This window comes from Hermetia illucens, chromosome 2 (assembly GCF_905115235.1).
Source record: "Hermetia illucens chromosome 2, iHerIll2.2.curated.20191125, whole genome shotgun sequence".
Classification (NCBI taxonomy): domain Eukaryota; kingdom Metazoa; phylum Arthropoda; class Insecta; order Diptera; family Stratiomyidae; genus Hermetia; species Hermetia illucens.
The window spans coordinates 48,358,764-48,382,627 of NC_051850.1; the positions used below are offsets into that span (position 1 = coordinate 48,358,764).

At 44.3% G+C, this 23,864-nt stretch overlaps 1 protein-coding gene across 1 annotated transcript in view; it reads right to left on the bottom strand.

Moving 5' to 3' along the window:
• Positions 1–9,459: 9,459 nt before the first annotated feature.
• Positions 9,460–23,864, bottom strand: part of LOC119648423 (collagen alpha-2(VIII) chain-like) — a 29,075-nt gene continuing 14,670 nt past the window's right edge. The window contains exons 4-5 of the mRNA XM_038050175.1: positions 11,783–11,843; positions 9,460–11,721 (exon numbers count right to left, since the gene is read on the bottom strand). Coding sequence (XP_037906103.1) covers positions 9,515–11,721; positions 11,783–11,843 — 2,268 coding nt within the window. The 3' untranslated portion in view covers positions 9,460–9,514. The remainder of the gene's footprint in view (positions 11,722–11,782; positions 11,844–23,864) is intronic.

The following is a 23,864-nucleotide window of genomic DNA, read 5'->3' on the forward strand; positions in this document are numbered from 1 at the left end:
CCCGGTTGGCATTCTTATAAATTTGCCAATTGGCCAGTGTTTTATCGTCGAGAAATTTGTGGTAGAGGCGTTTCTTTTCACGGACCTTCATTTCAACATCATCATTCCAAAGCCAAGTATGTCAGTTGATGTATCGCTTACCCGGTTTGGTGATCCCGATGGTTGTGGTTCCACGATTCTTCCCCATTCGTAATGGTTGGTAATCGCATAAGTGAGATCATTTCTTCTTTCTTCTCACGAAATCACCACCATTTAATGCGTCACGGCCCAGTGCGTTCCTCACACTATTTTATCGGTGGCTTAGTTCGCAATCAACGGCCGATGTTGAGGTGCGATTGTCTCATAGGGAACGGCTTTGCAATCTGTGACAGTGGTAAAACGTCGGCGTCACAGTTAGATACTAGACAGCTACCTCACTCCCCCTTGCCCCTCAAGGGGGGAAATCAGTGCGAGTACACACGATTTCAAATGGTGTTGCCCTTGAGCATGAGCGAGATGTACCGAAAACCCGATCAGCTGTGTTTGACATACCGCCCGGACTTGCCAATGTATTAGTGAGATTGGCAAGTTTTTGCTTGTGTATAAGTGAATACGTGAAATAACTTTTTGCTATATGGGTGAGCACGCCGTAGTACCAGAATAGCAAAAGCTCACCGATCTCTCTCTTACCAATACGATTTGACGAAGATTATGCCTTTTCCTTGTTTAGCGCCTCTGATGTGTACAGATAAACTTTTGCCAGCACATTTGCAAGTGGGGTCATTTTTGTAAGGGTACTGCCTATAGTAGATCTACTGTGGTCGGCGTCTTATAAGAATATAGTTGATTTGCGTTTTACTGTTCCCACTATAAAATGTAGGAAGATGAGACAATCGTTTGATGAACCATGTATTCATAAGTACAAGGTCATGGGAGTCCGCAAAATCGATTATACGCTCACCACCCTCATTGCGCATTCCGAACCCCTTTCCACCATGGCAACTGTTACCGTCTGCCTTTTCGCCCATATGACCATTAAGGTGGCCGGCAATGATGATATAGTCGTCAGCGGGCACGTGACAAGTCTTTTCATCGAGAAGTTACCAGAAGGCGTCTTTCTCGGCACCAGGTCGACTTGTTTGTGGAGCGTACGCGGTGAACAAAAGAATAGTGTGATCGGCTGATATAATGGTGAGCTTCATCAGCCAACTTCTTATATCAATTAATGCATTTCCAACATACCTTAAGAGCAACGTCAAGTTGAGGTTGTTTTGCGTTAACGTTTTTTTGCGCCGCCGAATGGGACGTACCACATGGAATCAGACTGTTAGTCAAAAGCTCCACGCCTTCGTTAACACCTGTCTCCACGTTATCATAGGGATAATCTTGCCCGATAGACAGATATCGGTAGAGATATTGATTAGAAGGCATAAGTAGCAGTGGGTAGGTAGGTTTAGCTGATACGTTATATCTATTTAGGGATTAACGGCAATCAGTTACAAGTGGCGCAAAAGTTACTTTATCTTTTGCATGTTTGACACCAAATGAAAGGCCTCGATTAATACTTTCCGAAATCAGTTTTAGTTTTGCCATTAGAAGAAGAAAAGGGTGGGGGGGGGGGGGAGATAGAAAGTGGTTATTTATTTTACGGCCCATGCTCGCGGAACTATTTAATCGGAAAATCTGATAGAAATCACGACGCTGCCCTCCCTTTAGTTTATCCTAGTATAAGCTATGACATGTCCGGACGATATTCATCGTGTATTTGTTGAGTCAGCTGATGCCTATTTTTGGGTCTAGTTGTCAAATTCTCCTATAATCTGGACCACACATTTTCTATGGGATTCCAGCTTAAGACCAATTTATCCACATATTAGCTCAGTCTTCGTCAGTTACCTTGTAAGATATCGAAGGTGAATGTGGTCGAGCACCCTTCTGCTTCAAAATCGTCTCCTTTCTGTCCATAAATTGATGGATATTATTGAGGTATTGTGCAACCACTGGGAGGATATTTTTCCTATAGTATTCTTGGCAAAGTATACTACGCTTTTTCGGTGACTGGCTGGATTGCTCGCGGGATCACTCGTTCTCACTGTTCTGTTTTGTTGGTTGGTCATCTTTACACGGAATATTTGCATGCCGTGTCCGATTATCAATGAAACCATGGCTTTGGTGCTTCAGGTGGTCTCGCCTGAACAGTTCTTTACCGAGTCGCTCAACGGTTTTCAAGGTGTATGTGAAACAAAATCCTATTAAAATCGATTCAATATCTGTCTGTCTGTCGGTCACACACGATTTACACGCAAAAGATTGATCCAATTGTCACGAAGTTTGATGAGAAAGTGTTGTCTAGGAATCCCTTTACATATAGCAGCTGGCGGTAGTTTGTGTTGAGTTTGAGGGGACTCTCCATACTTGCGAAAAAAGGGTTTACAATTTTTTTTCGCAGAGTATCATGTGGGCTGCCAAATGAAAGGGGTTGATTAGTACTTTTCGAAACTGATCTTATTTCTGATATGAATATGGATGAAACTCACTCCCCTGAGTGGTCAAAATGTCAGCCACAAAAAGTGAAACTATCTAGCCGGAAAATTTGGAAAACTTGTAATGGTGTATCTATACGAAATCTAGGCCTCAAAATATTATACATCCCATTTTGATATCTAGTCAAATAAAATTAACAATGAAATATAACTATATTTTAGAAATTGACCTGAAAACTCCCCTTCATTCTAAAGTAAGATATTAGATATCAGTATAATTGATAATATTAGACTCAATTCTGAAAAGTTTGAAGGCAATCCACTTATTACTAACAAAATGGTGGTCAAAGGGTAGTATAGGTCCCGGGGCGAAACGTGGATTGGTACCCACGATGGAGCATAAAACCTGGGAATGATGAAGGCGAGTCTCCCGCGCCTAAAAACGGGACAAATTGTACCAACTGGTCCTCCAGGTTGGGGGTTGGATAGGGCTGACAACCCTACACGGAAAACAACATGTTACGAAGCCACAACAGGAGCCTCGGATAGGACGGATTTTAAAACGACGGACCCGGCAACGACAAAGGAACAACGATTTGCGCATTTTCTCATGGAACGTGCGCTCCCTGTACAGAGATGAAGCTGATAAGCAGCTAGCCGATACCCTGTCCCAATATAGGGCTGATGTAACAGCGTTGCAAGAGATGCGATGGACAGGGACCGGTTTCCTGGAGAAGAGCCACTACACCATATATTATAGCGGTCATCCAGTAAACCATGTGCTCGGAGTAGGTTTCTTAGTCAGCCAAAAAATGAAACCTGCTGTTATCGGCTTTGAAAGCATAAGCGAACGGCTATGCACTCTGCGCTTGCGAGGCAAGTTTAGAAATATAAGCCTCATAAACGTTCACGCCCCTACAGAGGAGACTGCAGAGTCGGAGAAGGATACCTTCTACGAGGCAGTAGAAAGAACCCTCGAAGCCTGTCCCAGATATGATATCAAAATCATACTTGGGGATTTTAACAGCCAAGTAGGGAAGGAGCCCTTATTCAGGCGATACGTTGGCTCCCATAGCTTACACGAAAAAACAAATGATAACGGACTGCGGACTATTCAATTAGCAGGGTCACACGAAATGGTTGTTGGAAGTACCTGGTTTGCGCGGAAAGCGGTCCACAAACATACGTGGGCCTCTCCAGACGGGACCACTTTCAACCAAATTGACCACGTGTTGATCGAACGCCGCCACCTCTCAGCTTTGATGAATGTCAGAACATATAGGGGGGCCAATATAGACTTGGATCACTATCTCGTTGGCATGGTGCTCCGAGCTCGAATAACAATACCACCTAGAATCCCCTCTGACAATCAGGTGAGAGTGAACACTGAAGCCATCCACAACACAACCCTCCGCGACACTTATAAGAGGGAAATGGGTGCCGCAATAACCGCAGTCAACAGAGGATCTGGAGATGAAGCATCAACTAATGATCTTCACAACCACCTGAAGAACGTTATCATGGATACGGCCACAAATTTACTTGGCCCCAGCCGCAAAAGGAGTCGGAACGGCTGGTTTGACGATGAATGTAAGCTAGCAACGGAACGGAAGAATGCCGCATACCGAGTAATGTTGCATTCTCAAAGAACGCGGGCACGCGCAGAGACTTATCACGAACTCCGTCGAGCGGAGAAGCGACTTCACAGACGGAAAAAGGACGCCTGGGAGAACCAACAGGTCTGTGAACTAGAAAAGTACAGGGAGCAACCGCACCAGGCGCGGAAGTTTTACCAACAAGTCAGCAGGATGAAGCCTTATACACCTCGATGCTCATCCTGCCGAGACAAAGAGGGAAATCTGATTTCCGACAGAATGGGCATATTAGAGCGATGGGTTGAGTACTTTGATGAGCTACTGAACAACCAGAACATCGGCGAGTTGGACGTCCCGCCAACTGAAGACGACGAACAAATACTGCCACCACCAAGTTTAGGAGAAACAGTCCGTGCAATTCATCGGCTAAAAAATCGTAAGTCGCCAGGAGCCGATGGAATTACAGCCGAATTGGTTAAATATGGAGGCGACCAGTTACACCAAGTGGTTCATCAACTTGTGCTCAAGGTATGGGACAGCGAATCAATGCCTTACGATTGGCAACGAGGCATAATCTGTCTCATACATAAAAAGGGAGATATCACACAGTGCAGCAATTATAGAGGTATCACGTTGCTGAGTACCATCTATAAGATATTCTCCACTATCTTGCTAGGCCGGATAGCCCCATACGCCCAGAACATCATTGGCCCATACCAAAGAGGCTTCACTCCAGGCAAATCAGCAACAGATCAGATTTTCTCTCTGCGGTAGGCGATGGAAAAACTGTTGGAATATGGACAACAGTTGCACCACCTGTTCATCGACTTTAAAGCCGCCTATGATAGCATAGCCAGGGTAAAACTGTACACGGCCATGGGAGAATTCGGTATCCCGACGAAATTAATAAGACTGACTAGGCTGACCCTGACCAATGTGCGACGCCAGATAAAAGCAGCAGGATCACTCTCAAGACCATTCGACATCAACAACGGTCTACGACAAGGGGATGCGCTATCATGCGTCCTCTTTAACCTGGCCCTCGAGAAAGTGATCCGTGATGCTGAGGTGAATGCAAGAGGTACGATCCTCTTCAAATCCACCCAACTACTGGCCTATGCTGACGATATCGACATCATGGGAAGAACCACCCGAGACGTACAAACTGCTTTCATCCAGATCGAGCAGGCGGCGCGAGATCTTGGGCTGCACATCAATGAAGGCAAGACAAAACATATGGTGGCAACGTCAGCACCGAAGACGAATCAACCAACAACATCAAACCGCACTGGTCAAACACAAACACGAAGAAGAATAAGGATAGGAGAATACAACTTTGAGACCGTTGACAATTTCTCCTATCTAGGGTCGAAAGTCACAACCGATAACAACTACGATGATGAAATCCGCGCACGGTTGTTGTCAGCCAACAGAGCCTATTTCAGCTTACAAAGACTGTTCCGCTCGAAACGTCTCACCATAGGGTCAAAGCTCTTACTGTACAAGACTATGATCTTGCCAGTCCTCATGTATTCCTCGGAAACTTGGGTTCTTAGCAAGAAAAATTGCGAACTCTTGGCCGCGTTCGAGAGAAGAATCCTCCGAAGAATTTTTGGCCCCCTACATGAGGATGGACGATTCCGTAACCTACACAATGACGAAATCTATAAGCGATACCATGACCGTCCGGTTGTGGATAAAATCCGGCTCAATAGGTTACGGTGGGCGGGTCACTTAATCCGTATGGATGAAGATGATCCCACCCGGAAAGTCTATAAGGGCAATATCTATGGTAGGAAAAGAAGACGAGGCAGACCGTGCCTAAGATGGAGCGATGGCGTGGGCCAGGACGCCAGACAGCTTTTAGGGATATCGAATTGGTGGACCTCGGCGCAAAACCGGGATGTCTGGAGTTCCTTATTAAGGCAGGCCTAGACCGGATACCGGTTGTTGCGCCGTTGATGATGATGATGATGAAAATTATAGAAGGTTAAAGTTTTGTGTTCCATGTAAATTTACTAATGATGGCCCGCACGCTCAGGATGTATTTGCTGTATTAGCTGAAACTAGTCTAAGGACCTAGCGTTTTCGAACAATGATTCATGCCCTTACCGAGTTTTGAATCGAATAAAAATAGAGCAAAATGCCACCGGCACCCGGTTTCCGTTACGTTGATCTTCATGGTGGAGGCGTGAAGCAGCGTTTGATGAGGTCGTCTCCACCCTGCGATCGAAACCGTTGTTGTTGTGTTCGAACCAGGTAGATATACAGGATGTCCAAAAAGTCAACAATAATACTTGAGAACTGGTAGAAAAACTCGCAAGGATCCAGAAAAACAAAGCTGAAATTTTTCGAGATATTGGGAATTCAATGGAATTCGTGAAAATAGTCCTCTTTTTCTAGCTTCACTCCTAAAGACAATCGTATTTTTTTATTCAGGTTCTGATTTCAGTTTTTCTATATAATTAGGCATTTCATTAATTAAATAGCAGAATTTGATTAAAAATTCAAAACTTCTGTTTTAAACTCAAGTATGATATTTTTTATTTTCAACCCTTAAAATTTGTACCTTTATGCTGTAAAAAATTGCTGAGCTAATTTGGCTTGAAAAATTTGCTAATTTACGAAAAGACGGTACTACTATTTTAATAATCAAAGAAACCATCATCATGATCATTTCTTCAACGGACCTTTTCTCAGAAACCCTTCTTAAGCTCCTCCTAGAATCATGCAGCAATGTAAACTACAGTCCTATACTGATCCTGCTAAATTTGTTGAAAATCGCACTATTACTAACAAATTTATAATAGGTTAAAACTGTCGCTTCTGTGCAAATTCAAGACTTTGAATGTCAATATCACGTGAAAGTTGATATTCTCACATAATATATGCATATATTGCGTGCTGGGTTCTAATGGAACAAATGCACACTTAAATCTCTTTATAAAAGAAATGCACAAAACCTTTAATACCTGGAACGTCTAGCTTCCGGTTTCTCGACTTGTTCAAGTTTTGTTTAAAACAAAGCCTTATTAAAATCGGTTTACTGTCTGCCAGTCTGCCGTCTTTCTGTTTGTCTTTGGTGAGTTGGTAAGAAAAATAAGGGTCTTTGTCATGCACATCCATAGTCTAAATTGAAGACGACAATTGCTCAACAATATCATGGAGACCTGTGTACGGCGGTGTCAGAGAATTCTTGATGGTATTCACTCTAGCGAATACGTTTGGGTACGAACGAAAGTCCTTATGAAGAGACGTTTGAAAGGCATGGAAACGGTTTCGGTAACAGTTCTCCCATGTGCTCTTTTATCCTTTGCAGGAAATGGTGAATTTCACACTCGCTTGTATTGTCGTTGGCAAACAGCTCTTCGGGTAATCGCTGAGTGGCTCCATAATCTAGTTTAGCTGTGAGGTAATGATCCTCCTTGAGGTCGTTTTTCGTGTGTCTCATGACCTTGGAGCGCTAGTAGCTAACGCTTGTTGCAGATCACAATTGCAAGACGCGACCTATGGTTGGTCAATTTGATTAATTTGTAGGATGTGTTGAAATTGATGAACGTTGGCGGCATTTCGCAGTCCAAAGATGTGACCGGGAATATTCGAGCAAGTCGATTTTCGTAAAGATCATCTTCCCAACAAGACTAGTGTCAATCTCCTATATATGCAACTGTCTTCAGTCGCCTGTAATCACCGTAGGTACCGCCTTTTTTGGGAACCAAATGCAAAGGGCTCGTCCAAAGAGTTTTTTTCGAAGGTCGACAGTAGGCTTTCTTCAGCAGATATTCGAATTATGATTTTGCGACAGTTTCTTTTATTAAACTGCCCCACATAGTTCAAGGGGTGGTTATTGGTTCTCTGACGATGAATTTCCTTTCTGGCTTTCGTATTCATAAGTAAATTATGGCATCCTAGATGTGTCGCAAAATCCGTGGATTTCAATGGCGTTTCTGCTTGTGTATATCAAACATCGAGGGATCGAAGTCCTTTCAATTGAGTCCGTAACTTTCGCCATTTCGGCTCGAGCTCCATATGGAGCGGTCCATAGCAACCTGTTCTTTTTAGCCATAATTGTTACATAATGGCTTTGCTGATAACGATGCAAGGCTGCAACCGTTTTACCAGGCTGAAGAACTATCGTTTAGATAAAAAAATCGCTTTATATGTCCGCCCTCATTCTTGCCCAAGTGGCTTTATATGATCACACTCACGAATGTTGAATAGTGCTTCCTGATCTCAAGGAGGATGGTCCTGTGATGGACCTTAACGGTTGACTCCTCACTCACGATGATGAAAAACTGAAAAGATAGAGGGAGCACTTTATCACGATTACCGCGTCACATTCAGTTAAGTTCTGCCTCTTCAGGATGAAGCGGCTAGCGACCATGACATGAGTGCATGGACTGCTCCTCTAAATAGAAGTGAAACCATCCTGGCTATTAATGTGTTAAAACGAATTAAAGTGGCTGGGCTCGACGGTCTCCCTATAAAGCTGATCATCGCTAATCCTGTATGTCTACAGAGTTGCTACTTCCATTAATTCCTGGGAATCCGAGTTCTTCTCCAGATAGTAGAAGAAGGGTATGATCGTTAAGATTCTGAAGAAGGGCTACCGTGTTGAGTACGACAATTGGAGAAGTATTTGCGTGTTCCATGCCGTCGCAAAAATAATAGCTAAAATATTCCTGAAACAGATCAGGGACACCTCGAAGGCAGATTGATGGAAGGCAGACTGGTGTTCGGTCAGAATTCTCCTGTACTGATTACATCTTCACCTCTTGGATTATTATGGAACAGTGCGCGGAGTTCAGAACTTCGACGGGAGTGTATCTAGAGTGTTCTGCGCAGTGGGTGGGGTGGGGAAGGGGCTCTTGAGAAACTAATAGCTATTATAAGAGTGACATATGATGGTGCAAAATGTTGTGTTGTATCAAGGTAAAATCTCAGAGGATTTCGAGGTCAAAAGTTTTCCCGACAACACCTTCCAGTTTTCATAGCCACCCTCTTTAGGTTGTTCACTGCATCTAAATCAACACCCATTCTATTTGCATCCTTCTGCACCCTATCATGAAATACAACTTCAAAACTGCTTAAAAAATGAAGCTGTTTTGATTCAAACAACTTGTCAGATGTCTACTCTTTTTCCGCTGCAGTTTTTGATCTGATAGCTTTCCATCGGAAATAGGAAGACTCCGGCTTAAAAAGCCCAAAATTCTTCGCCAATATCCTATGCAATTCACGCAAAGTCCCACGCATAGGTACTGTTCTACCCGCCAGCTTTCTAATTAAGTGTCCATCGTACCGAAATTCTTTTATTTCCAAGATGATGCTTGTTGAAAAGAACTTTCTTTCCACTCATCTGCTTCACAGATCCTTTTATCTCTTCAGCCTCAAAAACTCAAGGATACAGTCTTAGAATATATTTTATTAAGAATTTATTGCTTTTAAAAAGTTATGAACCTATACAAGATAAACGGTGCTCTCTAGTTTTCGGTTTTTGTTTTTCGCCCTCAACTTAGTGGTAATTTTATTTCCTTGACCTGGCTCATTTTTTTTCTCATCGTCCTTTACTGCTGAATTTGCCATAAGGGATGATTCCTGTTGAACAGTTGTTGGACTCTCGCGTTGAATATCTTGGTCTGTAACTTCCAATTCGCTTGAAGACTCTGCTGACATTCCTCCCTCATTGATGTCAACTCCTTGCTTCGGCAATGCGTGCTGCTTTTCGTTCATAAATGATGGTTGCTGTTCCCTTGGAAAAAGTGAGCCTTCCACGATATACGGTTTCTCTTCGTCACTTATAATTTCGGCACTATCCGCTGGTTTCAATATTGCCAATATTAAAGGTTTTGGCGGCTGCTTTTGTGGTTTTTGAGGCCAAAAATTTGCATATCTTCTTTCTTCCATGTGAATACTGTTCATCTCCTTATCGTAACCTTCATCGTATTCATTATCCACTTTGGGTTTGAAATAACGGCATTTGTGTAAGTCCACCTTCTTCCACTTTGTTTTCATTTGGCACATGTAATACTCCAGTTCACACTCATTATTGAAAAGTTGTATAGATTGGTTGTCTGTAGCACATACTGGGTCCAGCTTTTTGTCACAAGAATCATTACAATCGGGGGATGATGGTTCTGGGTAAGGAGATGTCAGTGGATAGGGTGATGTGGGAGCAGGATGTGGAGGGGTTGGTGAGTTTTCAACTTCAGTAGTTCGAATATCCCATGGATATTCTGTTTCCAAATCAGACGGAAACTCGACTTCTGTAGGATTTGTTTCAACCGCTGTTGGAGTTTCAGGCTCTATAATCCCTAAAGGTGGGTGTGGTGCTGGTTGTTGAATACCAGGAGATGGAATTAGCGTCGGTTGAGTTGGCAACGATGGTGTTGATGCGGATTGAGTAGGTGGAGGTTGAGAGGGTGGAGGTTCAGTTGGAGGAAATTGTGTTGTCGGAGGCTGAGTTTGGGGAGATTGTGTTGGCAGCAATTCGGTTGATGTGGTTCCGGTTGGTGGAAGTAGAGTTGGTGGCACAGGGTTTGGTTGTTGCGTTGGACACTTACTGCACGGGTTGAGACCTGGGTGGGGAATATAGACTGGGAAGCCTGGAAAGAGTGGGTAATGAATTTCGTAAAGTTCTTCTTCTGAATCAATTGGTTTAGGTGGTCGTGTTGGTCGAGTAGGTCGAGGGGGTCGTGGTGGTCGCGATGGTCTTGGCGGCCGTGTAGGTCTTGTTGGCTTTTCAGGTTTTGGAGCCTTGGTGGGTTTTGTTGGCTTTTCTGGCTTATTTGGTTTTTCTGGTTTCCAATGATGCCCTGGTTTTGTTGGCGCTCCTGGAGGTCCTTCTGGTCCGGGTGGTCCTGGTTCTCCTGGAGAGCCATTTGCACCTTCAGGCCCGATTGGACCGGGAGGTCCTATAGGACCAACAGGCCCAGGTTGTCCTTCACCTGGAGGGCCTTGTGGACCTGTTGGGCCTGTTGGACCTGGAAGCCCTGCTGGGCCTGTTTGCCCTGGATATCCAGCGCCAGAAGGACCTGGAGGGCCTACTTCACCTGGTGGTCCTTGAGGGCCTATAGGTCCAGGCGGGCCCTGTTCTCCCGTACTTGATCCTGGTATACCTGGAGGTCCTATAGGTCCTTGTGCCCCAGGCTTTCCGGGGAATCCGGTGCTTCCAAGTGGTCCACGATCTCCTTTGTCTCCCTTTTCACCTTGAGGTCCTGGTGGGCCTATTGCTCCTGGTATTCCTTGAACTCCCTGGGGTCCCGGTAATCCTGGTAGTCCTGGGTATGGATACGGCGGATGGTATGGAGGATGATACGGTGGATAGGCTGGTAGAATATGAGAAGAACCTGGGTAAAACTGCGATCCCGATACAATCACTTGTGATGCAAAGATTCCTTGTCCTTGACCCTCGGTGGGTCTACCATCTGATGGATGATGAATAATTTGTTGGGCAGCAAATATTCCACCGGGTTGTGATCCACTCACTCCTTGTCCTGGATGATATGGCGGGTATGCTGGACCGGGTGCTGCACCGGTGACAGCAGCACTTTGTCCATATAAAGGATGCGTGTGGTTATGTTCTCCATGTTTGTTATGATGTGATTCATACGTTGGATGTTTTCTTCTGAGCAATTCGCATGGCACACTCGGTAGTTGTAAGACACCTTTTAATTTGACAAACTTTGTTAGAATCAAGAACTTTTCCGATGTTTAAACTGAACTCACCAAGCACTAACAGTAATCCGACTTTGAACCTCATTTCTTCTGATCGTACGCGCACATTTCTCCGTAATGAAGCATTTTACTGGATGAAATGCCCTTAAATACCTTTTGCATCCTAGCTGTTGTTTTTTGCTCAATTCGCAATCAACATATTCAATAAACCTGAAAATGTGAATATTTGTCCAATCGATTATTTTTTGTGGTCCTTTTCCTGGAACATTCCAATTGGGCTCTTCGGAAACTGCTGGGACCTACATATTTACCACAATTTTTCGACTTTATTTTGGATGGAAGATGTTCTTTTTGTCGTTATTCGCATGTTCTGCTTGTTGTTGCCAAGAATCAGATACATAAATTAAACGCTGAATGCTGGATGCAGATGCAATTAAATATTGCAGAGTAATATGTGAGCAAATTTTGATTAAGTTTAATGAATGTCGTTAATGTAAACGGTTGTAAGCAGTATCCAATTTATTTTTCGGTTCGGTTTCAGTCACACATATTTGCATCGCAACTGGAATTTTACATTTTCAATATAATTCATTTGATTCAAACATGATCAGTGGTTATTGGGAACAGTTCTCTTATTTTGGCGAGAGAATATATGCAGGGTTATTATAGCATCGGAAAACATAAGAAAGAAATTCTGGATTCCTGTTTGTTGTTTTCGAGGAAAGTATCACATTTTTAACTGTACGTGCCGTACTGTACATACCCTTCATCATTAATATGCATTCATGGAGTTTCCAGCGAAGAAAGTAAAGAAATTAAATTAGGGGCGCTCTTTTCGTCTCTATGCACCGGAATATGCGCTAATAAAAACTTTATTACGGCGTCTCTTATATCATTGATGTATCTATCTATCTATAAAACATATATGATTTTCGGTGATAGTATCTTTTTCATTTAAAAATGCAGTGAGAAAGCGAATTGAGTAATTATTTATCTAATCTCATGGTTTTATACGCACACCACCTAACATGAGGGTTAAAATACTGCTTGACCTGCCTTGCCGTAATGTGTGATTTCAACAGTCGCATTGTGTCCTAGAGGAACTAGTATGTCCCTTTAGTTTACCTATACGATAGGCTCTTATGTTCTCTATCTCCGAATGTTTGAGCCTGACATTTGGTATTAAGTATTCTCGCAGGTGTTTCAACCTACTTTAGACAAGTGCCGCGCACTGTCCCAGAACGTGAGTGGAGTTTAACTCACTCTACTTACAGAATGTCGAATCTGTAGACAGGGTTTCTAGATATCCTCAGCTTCCCCAGGTGATCGTTTAGCCTGCAGTGACCAGTGAGTATTCCTGCTATGATCCGGAGCCTCTTCTCGGTTACGTTTGGGGCGTTTGGTCCCAGTAGCAGCGTCCCTACTCTTTTCCTGGCCTGCTCGTCTGCTGCCTTATTGCCTTCTAACACAATGTGGTCTGAAACCCAGGGCACCTAGACTAGTGACCCGAGTATATTCAGTTTGTTAAGGCATTTCCACACCAGTTTAGAATTCATCTGATTGGACTTACTTTGTTTAATAGCCGCTTGGCTATAGGTTGGTTTTCGTACTGGAAGGTTCACAATTGACTTGCTATTTATGGTTAAACAGGCGAAGGAAAAATGCTCGAAATTCATTATAAATCATCATCATCATTAACGCCGCAACAACCGGTATCCGGTCTAGGCCTGCCTTAATCCCCGTTTTGCGCCGAGGTCCACAAATTCGATATCCCTAAAAGCTGTCTGGCGTCCTGACCTACGCCATCGCTTCATCTCAGGCAGGGCTTGCCTTGTCTTGTTTTTCTACCATTGATATTGCCGCAACCTATTGAGCCGGATTTTATTCACAACTTGACGGTCATGTAGGGGGTTAAAAATTCTTCGGAGGATTCTTCTCTCGAGCACGGCACTAGTTGGGTGGACTTAAAGAGGATCGTACCCCTTGCATTTACCTCAGCTTCACGGATCACTTTCTTTAGGGTCAGGTTAAAGAGGACGCATGATAGGGCATCCCCTTGTCGTAGACCGTTGTCGATGTCGAATTGTCTTGAGAGTGATCCTGCTGCTTTTATCTGGCCTCGCACATTGGCTGGTCTTATCAATTTAATCGGTATACCGACTTCTCTCAGGGCCGTGTACAGTTTTACTCTGGCTATGCTATCATAGGCGGCTTCAAATTCGATGAATAGATGATGCAACTGGTGTCCATATTCCAACAGTTTTTCCATCGCTTGTCGCAGAGAGAAAATCTGATCTGTTGCCGATTTCTCTCGAGTGAAGCCTCTTTGGTATGGACCAATGATGTTCTGGGCGCTTGGGGCTATCCGGCCTAGCAAGATAGCGGAGAATATCTTATAGATGGTACTCAGTAACATGATACCTCTATAATTGCTACACTTTACCCTTTTTGTGTATGGGACAGATAATGCCTCTTTGCCAGTCGGCGCTGATGATTCGCTGTCCCACATCTTGAGCACAAGTTGATGAACCGCTGGATGTAATTGGTCGCCTCCATATTTAACCGATTCGGCTGTAATTCCATCGGCTCCTGGAGACTTATGACTTTTTAGCCGATGAGTATTTGTCCGTCGTCTTCAGTTGGCGGGACCTCCAACTTGCCCATGTTCTGGTTGTTTAGCAGTTCGTGAACGCACTCAACCCATCGCTCTAATATGCCCATTCTGTTGGAAATCAGATTTCCCGCTTTGTCTCGGCAGAATGAGTATCGAGGTGTGTAAGACTTCATCCTGCTGACTTGTTGGTAAAACTTGCACGCCTGGTGCGGTTGCTCCCTGTCCTTTTTGAGTTCACAGACCTGTTCGTTCTTCCAGGCTTCCTTTTTTTGTCTGGGAAGTCGTTTCTCCGTTCGACGGAGTTCTTGCTAGGTCTCTGCGCGTGCTCGCGTCCTTTGAGAATGCAACATTACTCGGTATGCGGCATTCTTCTGTTCCGTTGCTAGCTTACATTCATCGTCAAACCAGCCGTTCCGACTATTTATGCGACTGGGGCCAAGTATCTTTGTGGCCGCATCAATGATAACGTTCTACAGGTGGTTGTGAAGATCATTTGTTGATGGTTCATCTCCAGGATCTCTGTTGACTCCGGTTGTTGCGGAATCCTTTTCCCTCTTATATGTGTTGCGGAAGGCTGTGTTGTGAATGTCTTCAGTGTTAACTTTCACCTGATTGTCAGAGGGGATTGTAGGTGGTGTTGTTATTCGTGCTCGGAGGACCATGCCAACGAGATAGTGATCCGAGTCTAGATTGGCCCCCCTATATATTCTGACATTCATTAAGGCTGAGAGGTGGCGGCGTTCGATCAACACGTGGTCAATTTGGTTGAAAGTGGTCTCGTCTGGAGAGGCCCACGTATGTTTGTGGACTGCTTTCCGCGCAAACCAGGTACTTCCAACAACCATTTCGTGTGACACTGTTAATTGAATGTCCGTTATCATTTGTATTTTGGTGTAAGCTATGGGAGCCAACGTATTGCCTGAATACGGGCTCCTTCCTTACTTGGCTGTTAAAATCCCTAAGTATGATTTTGATATCATATCTGGCACAGGTTTCAAGGGTTCATTCTACTGCCTCGTAGAAGGTATTCTTCTCCGGCACTGCAGTTTCCTTTGTAGGGGCGTGAACGTTAATGAGGCTTATATTTCTAAATTTACCACGCAAGCGCAAAGTGCATAGCCTTATGTTTTCAAAGCCGATAACAGCAGGTTTCATTTTTTTGCTGACTAAGAAACCTTCTCCGAGCACATGGTTTATTGGATGGCCAGTATAATATATAGTGTAGCGACTCTTCTCCCGGGAACCGGTCCCTGTCCTACGCATCTCCTGCAATGCTGGTACAATATTAGGACTGCGTATCGGATAGCTGCTTGGCAGCTTTATCTCTGTACAGGGAGCGCACGTTCCATGAGAAATGCGCAAATCGTTACGGGTTCGTCGTTGTGATATCCATCCGTTTCGATGCTTCTGTTGTGGCTTCGTAACAAGTTGTTTTCCGTGTAGGGTTGTCAGCCCTACCCAACTCCCAACCTGGAGGACCAGTTGGTACAATTTGTCCCGTTTTTAGGCGCGGGAGGCTCGCCTTCATCCTTCTCCGTCTGCAGAACTCCCAGCGGTCACCACGTGGAGGTGGAGATAGCGTTTGGCAGTAGAACTGTTGGTTCAACAGGCGTTTCCCAGGTTTTATGCTCTATCGTGGGTACCAATACACTTTTCGCCCTGGGACCTACACTACCCTTTGAATACTAATTCAAATAAATAGGAAAAACAACCGTCAAAATTCATTATCAATGTTCTTCTAATATTCGTGGACTTAAATCGGGTAGATGACAGTATTGACCGAAATGTACTGTACAAAGTAATGCTTGATTTGGAAATACCAACAAACCTTACCAAGATGAAAGTTGGTTGTGGACACAAAAGGCACGCTGATCTATAGATTTTGCCAAATCGTTGCAGTCGTTGTGGCGATATAAACATCATGGCGTGACATCAGCAAAGGAGATTTTCATAAAACTCAATAAAACAGCAAATGAAGTTAGTCTATGAACTAAAGAAAACAAGACGGAAATTATGACACAAACGAGAAAAATTACGCCCACTAGGCAAAATATAACGATTGATAAGAATAACTTGGAAAATCTAGACAAAGATACAAAGTGTACTTAGGTGTACAATTGATGAAGAATGGAAATAAAACGCCGAATTCAGCTCTCAACAGAGCCAGCTGCGTACTCAGCAAAACAGCTCCGATTATGCCAAACGATAAAAGGACATGCGATATGCTGCCTATGTGGAGCATGAACCTTAACTCAAACTCCCGAAAAACAGGTCAATGCCTTCGAGAGGAAGGTTCTGAGGAGAATAATAGGTGCTAAATGAGAGGGCGACCCCCCCCCATGAGGTATACCAAATTTTTTACGACCCAAATTAATAAAACTTCCCAAGTTGCAATGGTCTCGTCACGTTCAATGTATGGACGGCACTCGGATAGCTAAAAGCGTGTTCGAAGAAGGAGCAGAAAAATGAAGACTGGTTGGAAAACCCCGAAAGCGCTGGGTAGATTCTGTGGACGAAGGCAGCACATCGCTGCTCGAGTTTCGAAATTAAAGGGGGAGATCGATGCATTGAGATGGTTGGGGGAAATATATATTGAAGACCAAGGCCCGAAATGAGCTGTAGAGCCTTGGCAATGGCGTTGTAGCTCCCAATTATTTGACCTCTGATTGATTGATGCGCAGCCTTGCTTTTTTGCACCCGGTACTAGGGAGCTTGATTCTCTATAACATAGGGTATTCTGTATTCTAGTACCTGTTGGCTTTCTTAGTAGTTCATCAACTACGATTAGCGGTGATATCCCGCCCCCTGAACTAAATTTGGGCGGCATTTCTACTTTTCTACTCTCAAATATCCTGTCAAGTCGTTTCCTATTCCTTTATCGATCAGGATCTCTCGTGTCTCTGCAATGTGTTACCGAATGCTCCTTCGATGTTCTAAAAAGCATACGATGCTATTTCTTTAGTTTCTAAGGTATCTCGTACTACATCTGTCAGCTGGTACATATGTTACTCCTTGCCACCCTTAGAATAGATGGTTTCTAGATCTCTCTGAAATAGGGCTGGGAAATGCCATCTACTTCAGGTGACTTCAGCGATGTAGTTAGGTATTTAGGCAAAAGTGGCCGCTCTAAGGAGCCAAATTAGCGCGTTGGTGCTGACTGACTGCTGTGGTAAGAGCGGAGGGGGCAGAGTGAGCCTGATCTTCAGAGTCAGCCCGTACCATTCACAAATGAAAGCAGCTCTCCCACCTTGTAGTTATAGATCTCACTAAGATCCTTAAAGAATAGTTTACCTAGTGTAAATATCGTGTTCTAGTTAAAGCTGGGTGATCGCAAAGTAAGTGCCTGAAGTTTTTTCCTTCTTTCTCGCAGATTCGGCAATGCGAATTGTAGAGTGTGTCGAGTCTGTCAGCATGGTCCCCTATAATCAGGTCTTGTTATAGGCGGACCAAATCCTCCTTGATTTGCCACTGGTGGTGAGCCTTTGTCACCTCAGGTTCGCAAGTAGACTCCATCGTAAACACTCGCCTGCGGGACACAGACTTTGCCCACTGAGAGACCGCAAAGAGCAGAACCCCGCCTGGTCAGTCTGCCATCCGCTCGTTCTCTTCTATGCTCCTATGATTGCGAACATAGAGAAGGGTGATCTTGAGCGCGCCGTCCACACTGCTCATCGTGTTCTTACATTGTTATACCAACATGAAGGATGTCGCCACGGAGTACAAAGCTTTTACTGCCGCTTGACTGCCAGCCAGAATAACTGTGTTACGCATGAGGTTTAGATTATGTTCCAGATATCGACAGGCTTCCCGTATCGTCAGTCTTTGGGTATGAAATAAAATGGCGAATCTTGGGAGCTCGTGCGACTCGAATACATTCTATCCGAGAAAACAACCGCAGGTCCTCGTGAAGTTTGGCTAGTGTGTGGCTTGTCCGTAGGGAATGCCAAGAGTTCCCGAGATGCTTCGTCTAGGATATTACTGCAGTCATAGGGCTTTGCTGTCCAACATCCGGACTCATGTAGTCTGCCAGCACTGCACGCCTACAGCGTATTTACTGTGGAGGTATAGGGAGGGATGTAGGAGTATATTGAGAACATTTGCTGGGCCGGAGACCCAATTTCCTCTTGCTGGCTAGAAAGCTATACAGGCCTTCTTAATCCTCAGTTTCTGATTTAGCTGAGGATCCAGGATTACACTGGAAGAACCAATCTTTGTTCATTTAGCCGCGGGAGTTGGAATTCAGCTCTCTTTTGGTTGGATTTACACCGAGTCCGCCTTTTGCGGGCCACAAGCAGACCTTTCCCAACGCTTCTTCTATGATTTGTCTCAGAATAGAAATAAACAGCCCTGTCACCAACATCAAGTTGACGGCATATGCACCCTTCACCCCGCCCCTGCCCAATATGTGTAGAATTTCTTCCATCACTATCAACCAGACCGCCGGAGAGTTGACGCTACCTTAGGTCGTACCTCTGTCCATAGATCTAGCCAAGTAGCTACCTCCCAGATCCCAGAGAAAGACGTTCTCTCCATAATCGTCCTTAAGTGGATGCCCAGGACGCGCTCTAGTATCTTTAACATGAAAGAGATGAGGGTGATTGGTCGAAAGTTCTTTGTGGACTCATGGCCGCGCTTGGCCGCTTTTGTACTTGTGCGCATCTCCAAGAGTGCGGCACGCTTTCCAAAGAAATATAGCTCCGGTAAATCTCGACTAGCCGAAGCCCAACCCTTTCTTGGTGCTTCTGTAGCATGGCTGGCGTAATGCCATCTGGCTATGGGGGTTTATATGCGAAGAAACTGTTTACAACCCAGTCTATTTTATCCTCTGTAGTTACCGATTTGAATATTTCACACGACTCACAGCCCATTTTGGTCGCGGAGAAGCATCTCAACCACCAGCTCCAGGGTTTCACAAGAAGATTCCGTCCAGGAACCTTCCGACTTTTTAAGAATGGATGTGCCCCTCTGTTCCTTGGGCAGGATCTTCTCAAATCTCACAGATTTGTTGGTGTTTTTAGTGCTCTGACAATAGTTCGAACAGGGCCGCCTCTAGGCAATCTTGATGGCCGATTTGCACTTCTTCAGGCAGTCCTTGTATGACTGCCAATATTTGTGTTTGCGTCAGATGTTGAAGATCTCCTTGGTCAACTTCTTGAGACTGGACAGATTTTCATTTCGCCACGGTGGCAATGTCTTTTTCCTGTATTTAGCAGGGCGCGGACTTTAAGGGTGTGCCTTTTCTTGAGCCCGATCTTTGATTCTATTTTGTCTAATATGTCAATCATGCCAATTTGTTCATCGGAGAGTTTGTTTTTGATAACTTGACCAAATTTTCCCGAGTCGATCCTCCTGCGGTGTCTGAAAGGGTTAGGACTCCGCAGTGACATACTGACAGATTTGTGTTAATAAGAAAGTCAAAGGATGACTCACTTTCTTCGTCGAATTCCAAGGTGCCCTAAAGCGTATACCTTGGATTGGTATCGCACCTTGCGTTGGCATCACAGCCTGCGAACAGATTGTCCTTCTTTGTCGCGGTGAGGAATGTTAAATGCTGCAGTTCTTCTGGTGGAGTTGAGCAGTCGCGAGCTATGCTAGCCGAGAAAATATATACATTCTCCGCTCTCGCCTGCTCCAGTTTGACCACAGTCAGATCGCTCGAACTCTGGCTCGTACATAGAAAAGCGTGTAGGCTCGTCCTGGCGAGGATACATGCTCTAAATCTGTCCCCCTCTTGCGGTTTGGAATAAATTGTAATATTTCCTTTTTGCCTTCCGGGAGGTTGGTTGATGACCATCTCTGATAGCCTGGTCTCCACACTGCTCCACACCTTGGGCGCCAGTTTGCGCTAGCGGAATTATCATCCGCTATCGCCACATGTAAGTAACCATTGACCACGCCGCTGAAGGGTTTCGCAGTTCATGCCTTGCCGGCCGGCTGCTGCTTCTTATTCGCTTGTAGAGGTTATTTGGTGTTCGTACCCTTACACACTCTGCTCCTCTTGTGTTGTTGTTCGACCTCCCCTTAAAACCGATTGCGTTTGAAGGTGGTGGATTTAGCCTTCTACTGGTTTCCCAGGCGTTTGTTTTTATACTCTTTGACAATCGTGTGGTATTTAGCGAATTCCGCTCGTTGCTAGTATCGGTCTTCTTATGCGTCGCAATCTTGCTCAGAGTATAGGTCTTCTGGTACTGACTCGTGATCAGGACTCCAGTGAACTGCCGCTTTCTTGTTGGTTTTCGGTCGTCAAAATTCTAAGTTGGAAACCACTAGCCCATCTGTCGCCCCGCCCTTGGAGGTTTTTATTGTTGGTTTCAGCATTGTGGTGCTAAGGCTGGCACCGATTGTACTGCCCCCGACGGCTACTATCTGCTGGCAGGATGCCTGCAACTCATCCTCCTCATCTGATATACCGAATTCAGACGTACTTTTACCGGTGTATGCCTTCTGATGAAGGGCTTCAGTTGGTTGTGGTCTTCGCACTAGCTCAATGTTGAGCCTGGCTTCTCTAGGTGACATCTCTCGTCCAGGGTGTAATTTGTGCATGTATGGGGTTGCTGCTCTTGTCATTTTCTTTATATTTTTATCGGTTTCACCCCCTTAAGTTTGCCGTGTCATAGTCTCCCGTAGCACGGTAAGGTCAAGCTTATTCACTGAAGTGATGAGTGAGGCTCCATTCGAATACAATTAGCTACCCTTAACTGGAAAATACCTCTTGGGTACGGTTCATACTCATTGGGGGAGGTGTTTTTCGACCAGCCTTGATGTGTAGCGTTTTTTTAATAGAACATTGTACAGGATGTGGCTATTACCATGCACTGACGCTCGTGGTGCACGCGAGACGTGGCGCTTATAGACCCAACTCCCGGAGAACATGTTGGCCCCCAGAGGACTATCTTCTGCATCAGAATATCCTTCAGGCCACTGCTTGATTCTGTTCACAATAAAACTGTACAATACTGTGGAAAATCAGTGGCTGCCAATAGCCGTTATAGGTTGATGATTTGATAATAGACTCCCCCCCCCCGCGCATTGCTTTTAGCAAGGGCTTCTAGAATGAATTTCCATTGTGGAATATTAGACTGTTAAGTTTCATGAACGTAGCTCTAAATTTCATGTTCGTGTTTTGGATCGGTGGATAGACGTCGAGAAGTCTTTTGACTCTACTTTTAATTAGTCTCCACATCGGCGGTCATTTGTAATGAAAACGGGAGTTTGAGGATTATCAAACCCGAGGTGTTGTCAATGACGAGAAACAGAGCCGTAGCTCACTTTGAAAAATTGGCGACTAATAATTGCTCAGGTCATCAAGTGCCCCCGACACGTGCTTGTGGTGGAGCTGTTTTCGGGTACGTACCTGATCGACCGCTAGCCTTTCGTAGTGAGCCCTACGCTGGTGGTTAACAGTAGCTAACTTGGGTTGCTAGCAATGTTCCAGTCCCACAATGCTGAAAAACATCATTTAATTTCATATTTATCGAATGTCCTTCATGAAAATTCCCATAAATCATTTGACAGGATATGAATTGATTACATTTCATATGAAATTCCGACTCGCTAAAATTATTTCCCATCCCCCACACATAATCCAACTCTTCCAGAAAATCAAATGGCTTTCCGATAAAACATTTTAGTGGTGAACCCTTTGGATCGTACCCCAAACGCGTATTCATAAATGTGCGTTGATGATGTTATCCAAATGGCGAATATTCCACGTGAATGGCTGTATGGCTATCGAATGGTGACCGAATATCAGTCAATATAATGATAAATCGATTTTAAATTACACTATAACGAGCGCTTGCAACCAAAGTAGCCACATATCGGCTTGAGGTGTTGGTGTATTTTCCGTTTAATTCGCATATGTGAGTTTTATGTTAATGCCAATAATGTGAAACCAATAAACTAGAATATGTGGGGCTTGAGCTTGAGAGGAGATGAATACTAAATTGAAAAAAAAACTGAAAGGATGAGTAATAATAACTGTCATCCAACCTGGATATGCACCACTAATTAGTTTAGAATGGTTGTGGCTTCACATTCCTGGGCCTAATTTATTAATTTATTCTAGCCCATATGGGAAAACTGTATCCAGGCAGATAATGAACGTCCTTTTTAGACACTACATATTTAGTTTGAAAAAATTCTCTGGCTGGCCAGAAGTTAGCCTAAATTTTTCCATCAGAAATTTGTAAAAAGATTTAGATGAATTTCGACTAGTCTCTGCTATTTAACCCACGACGTCATATTATGCTCACTGGGGGTAGGCATACACAAAACTTTTCTGCATCTTTTGAAAGGCAAAGGTAATTTAAGTATTGTCGAACAAGTTTCTTACGGCGCCAACAAAGCTCATTGAATTCACTTTCATTTGAGGCAATGAATAAGGGCGTGGGTTCAGGTTTAGGTGCAGCTTTACCGAAGTATCAGTTGATAGGTTCTCTCATATATTGCTCTTGCCTTCCCTGCGGTTCTTTGGAGAGAGCAAGCAGACTCCTGGGCGCGGATATCATTTGGCAGTGAATAACTTGGCCACCACGGTATCTAATGCTACAGGTGATTAAGATTTGAAGAAGGAGGTTTCAAACTAAGCACGACCCTACCTGGTCGACGAAGGCAACGACATCCACTCCATTTGCTTAAGAAGGACAACTGCATGAGGTATTCCAGAATTAAGAACGGGGCCCTTTTTAGGGAAGTTTGTAAATTCTTACATCTCCCCCATTGCCAAAATCGCCAAAAGATGAAACCTATAACACCTCAATAAGTGGTAAAGTTGAAGGAGTGTGCTAAGAGAGTAATCCGATCAAGATTCATATAGGACAGAGTCAGCTCGGAGCAAAAGCAGTTGCCCTGTCCTAATTTATCAAGGTCAATAAAAACGTTTAACAAGCCATCAAAATGTTTCGAGAGCTATTAGGGTTCTCTAGAATAGATCGCAGGAGGAAAAAAGAGTCACAGGAGACCCAAGTCAACTGTTGTTTACAACAAGAGCACCCTGTCGTACGCGTTACTAAAAAGGTCAAAGCTGACCCCGACCAAGAAGACTTAGGCGGACCTGTAAACATGCCAGTTTTGCACCGAGGTCAGATAATTCGATAGTCCTAGTAGTTGTGTGTCGCTCTGGTTTATCTGTCACTCCATCTGAAGAAGACGATTCCATAAACTGTTGGAGCAGCGATATGGGCTTATGGTCGGCAAGCATATAATGCACCTAGAGTCGGTAACAATTTTTGGACTATGGAGGGAGCCGCTGGGCAGGAAACCCGCTCGTATAAATCTAAAATGATGATGCTTCCCCTCTAAGTGCGACAGTAATTCCCATAACCACAGAAATTCCGGTGTTGGATGGTATACTTACTGAATAAAGCACATGAGCTCGTAGTGAAGTCTACACAAAACATGTTTCCTCAGTTTCCGCATCATGGAAGCGGCAGAGAGTTGTGCCACTGTCAGGTCAGTTTTTCCCTGATTCTGCTGGTAGGTACCGATTGTCATCCACTTCAGAACACAGCAGTCTCT